Source organism: Echiichthys vipera (assembly GCF_963691815.1).
Source record: "Echiichthys vipera genome assembly, chromosome: 18".
NCBI lineage: Eukaryota > Metazoa > Chordata > Actinopteri > Perciformes > Trachinidae > Echiichthys > Echiichthys vipera.
In genome coordinates this window covers 303,000-305,499 of record NC_139843.1, presented here as the reverse complement: position 1 = coordinate 305,499, position 2,500 = coordinate 303,000, and the positions used below count along the sequence as shown (strand labels likewise).

Sequence of the window (2,500 nt, the reverse complement as noted above, 5' to 3'; positions counted from 1 at the left end):
GTGTCAGTAGTGGTGTCAGTAGTGTCAGTAGTGTCAGTAGTGGTGTCAGTAGTGTCAGTAGTGGTGTCAGTAGTGTCAGTAGTAGTGTCAGTAGTGTCAGTAGTAGTGTCAGTAGTGTCAGTAGTGGTGTCAGTAGTGTCAGTAGTGTCAGTAGTGGTGTCAGTAGTGTCAGTAGTGTCAGTAGTAGTGTCAGTAGTGGTGTCAGTAGTGTCAGTAGTGTCAGTAGTGGTGTCAGTAGTGTCAGTAGTGTCAGTAGTGTCAGTAGTAGTGTCAGTAGTGGTGTCAGTAGTGTCAGTAGTGTCAGTAGTGGTGTCAGTAGTGTCAGTAGTGTCAGTAGTGTCAGTAGTGGTGTCAGTAGTGTCAGTAGTGTCAGTAGTAGTGTCAGTAGTGGTGTCAGTAGTGTCAGTAGTAGTGTCAGTAGTAGTGTCAGTAGTGTCAGTAGTGGTGTCAGTAGTGTCAGTAGTGTCAGTAGTGGTGTCAGTAGTGTCAGTAGTGTCAGTAGTAGTGTCAGTAGTGGTGTCAGTAGTGTCAGTAGTGTCAGTAGTAGTGTCAGTAGTGTCAGTAGTGGTGTCAGTAGTGTCAGTAGTGGTGTCAGTAGTGTCAGTAGTAGTGTCAGTAGTGTCAGTAGTAGTGTCAGTAGTGTCAGTAGTGGTGTCAGTAGTGTCAGTAGTGTCAGTAGTGTCAGTAGTAGTGTCAGTAGTGTCAGTAGTGGTGTCAGTAGTGTCAGTAGTGTCAGTAGTGTCAGTAGTAGTGTCAGTAGTGTCAGTAGTAGTGTCAGTAGTGGTGTCAGTAGTGTCAGTAGTGTCAGTAGTGTCAGTAGTAGTGTCAGTAGTGTCAGTAGTGTCAGTAGTAGTGTCAGTAGTGGTGTCAGTAGTGTCAGTAGTAGTGTCAGTAGTGTCAGTAGTGTCAGTAGTAGTGTCAGTAGTAGTGTCAGTAGTAGTGTCAGTAGTGTCAGTAGTAGTGCCAGTAGTAGTGTCAGTAGTAGTGTCAGTAGTGTCAGTAGTAGTGTCAGTAGTGTCAGTAGTAGTGTCAGTAGTGTCAGTAGTGTCAGTAGTAGTGTCAGTAGTGTCAGTAGTAGTGTCAGTAGTGTCAGTAGTAGTGTCAGTAGTAGTGTCAGTAGTAGTGTCAGTAGTGTCAGTAGTAGTGTCAGTAGTGGTGTCAGTAGTAGTGTCAGTAGTGTCAGTAGTAGTGTCAGTAGTGTCTGTAGTAGTGTCAGTAGTGTCAGTAGTAGTGTCAGTAGTGTCAGTAGTAGTGTCAGTAGTGTCAGTAGTAGTGTCAGTAGTAGTGTCAGTAGTGTCAGTAGTAGTGCCAGTAGTAGTGTCAGTAGTAGTGTCAGTAGTGTCAGTAGTAGTGTCAGTAGTGTCAGTAGTAGTGTCAGTAGTAGTGTCAGTAGTGTCAGTAATAGAGTCAGTAGTGTCAGTAGTGTCAGAATTGGTGTCAGTAGTGTCAGTAGTAGTGTCAGTAGTGTCAGTAGTAGTGTCAGTAGTAGTGTCAGTAGTAGTGTCAGCAGTAGTGTCAGTAGTGTCAGTAGTAGTGTCAGTAGTGTCAGTAGTAGTGTCAGTCGTGTCAGTAGTAGTGTCAGTAGTAGTGTCAGTAGTGTCAGTAGTGTCAGTAGTAGTGTCAGTAGTGTCAGTAGTAGTGTCAGTAGTAGTGTCAGTAGTGTCAGTAGTAGTGTCAGTAGTGTCAGTAGTGTCAGTAGTGTCAGTAGTACTGTCTGTGGTATTTACCTTGATACTTACTGCCGTAGGGGGAGTTTGCAGAGGAGCCGTTGAGGAACCCGGGGGACGTGGCCACGCCCAGGTTCGTCATGCCGCTGTTGCCGTAGCCGTTCATGCTGTTGCTGACGGTGTTGCCGTAGTTACTCTGCTGGGGGGTGGAGCTTGGCACGTATCCCCGCGGCGACACGCTGCTGGTGTTGCGGCTGTACCCGACTGGAAGAGAGAGGCAGGTTCAGTACGCGGCGGCCTGACGGCGCCTGCAGGACGGGTCCTGGGGTCCTACCTTGCGTGGCGTCGGAGACGTTGACGGCGAGCTGCCCGCTGAAGGAGTTCACGCCCATCATGCCGTGGGACGAGGAGTTGCCTAGCGATGGGATCTGGTTGTGGTTCCTGGGAACGCTGTAGAGCGCCTCGGCGATGTCAGCCGCTCGCTTCAGGATGATCTCCTGCAGAAGAAGACGTCAGACAGACCCAGGACAGGTGAGCAGGTGGACAGGTGAGCAGGTGGACAGGTGGACAGGTGATCAGGTGAGCAGGTGGACAGGTGAGCAGGTGGACAGGTGAGCAGGTGGACAGGTGGACAGGTGAGCAGGTGGACAGGTGGACAGGTGGACAGGTGGACAGGTGAGCAGGTGGACAGGTGAGCAGGTGGACAGGTGGACAGGTGGACAGGTGGACAGGTGAGCAGGAGGACAGGTGGACAGGTGGACAGGTGTGTGGACAGGTGAGCAGGTGGACAGGAGGACAGGTGAGCAGGTGGACAGGTGGACAGGTGGACAGGT

The 2,500-nt window shown here is 49.9% G+C and overlaps 1 protein-coding gene across 1 annotated transcript in view; it reads right to left on the bottom strand.

Annotated features, from left to right (window-relative positions):
• The window catches only part of ebf3a (EBF transcription factor 3a), a gene marked incomplete at its 5' end in the record, with an annotated part of 47,830 nt that overhangs the window by 4,686 nt on the left and 40,644 nt on the right, over positions 1 to 2,500 (bottom strand). The window contains 2 exon segments of the mRNA XM_083932223.1: positions 1,740 to 1,931; positions 2,002 to 2,164. Of these exon segments, the coding sequence (XP_083788349.1) occupies positions 1,740 to 1,931; positions 2,002 to 2,164 (355 nt within the window).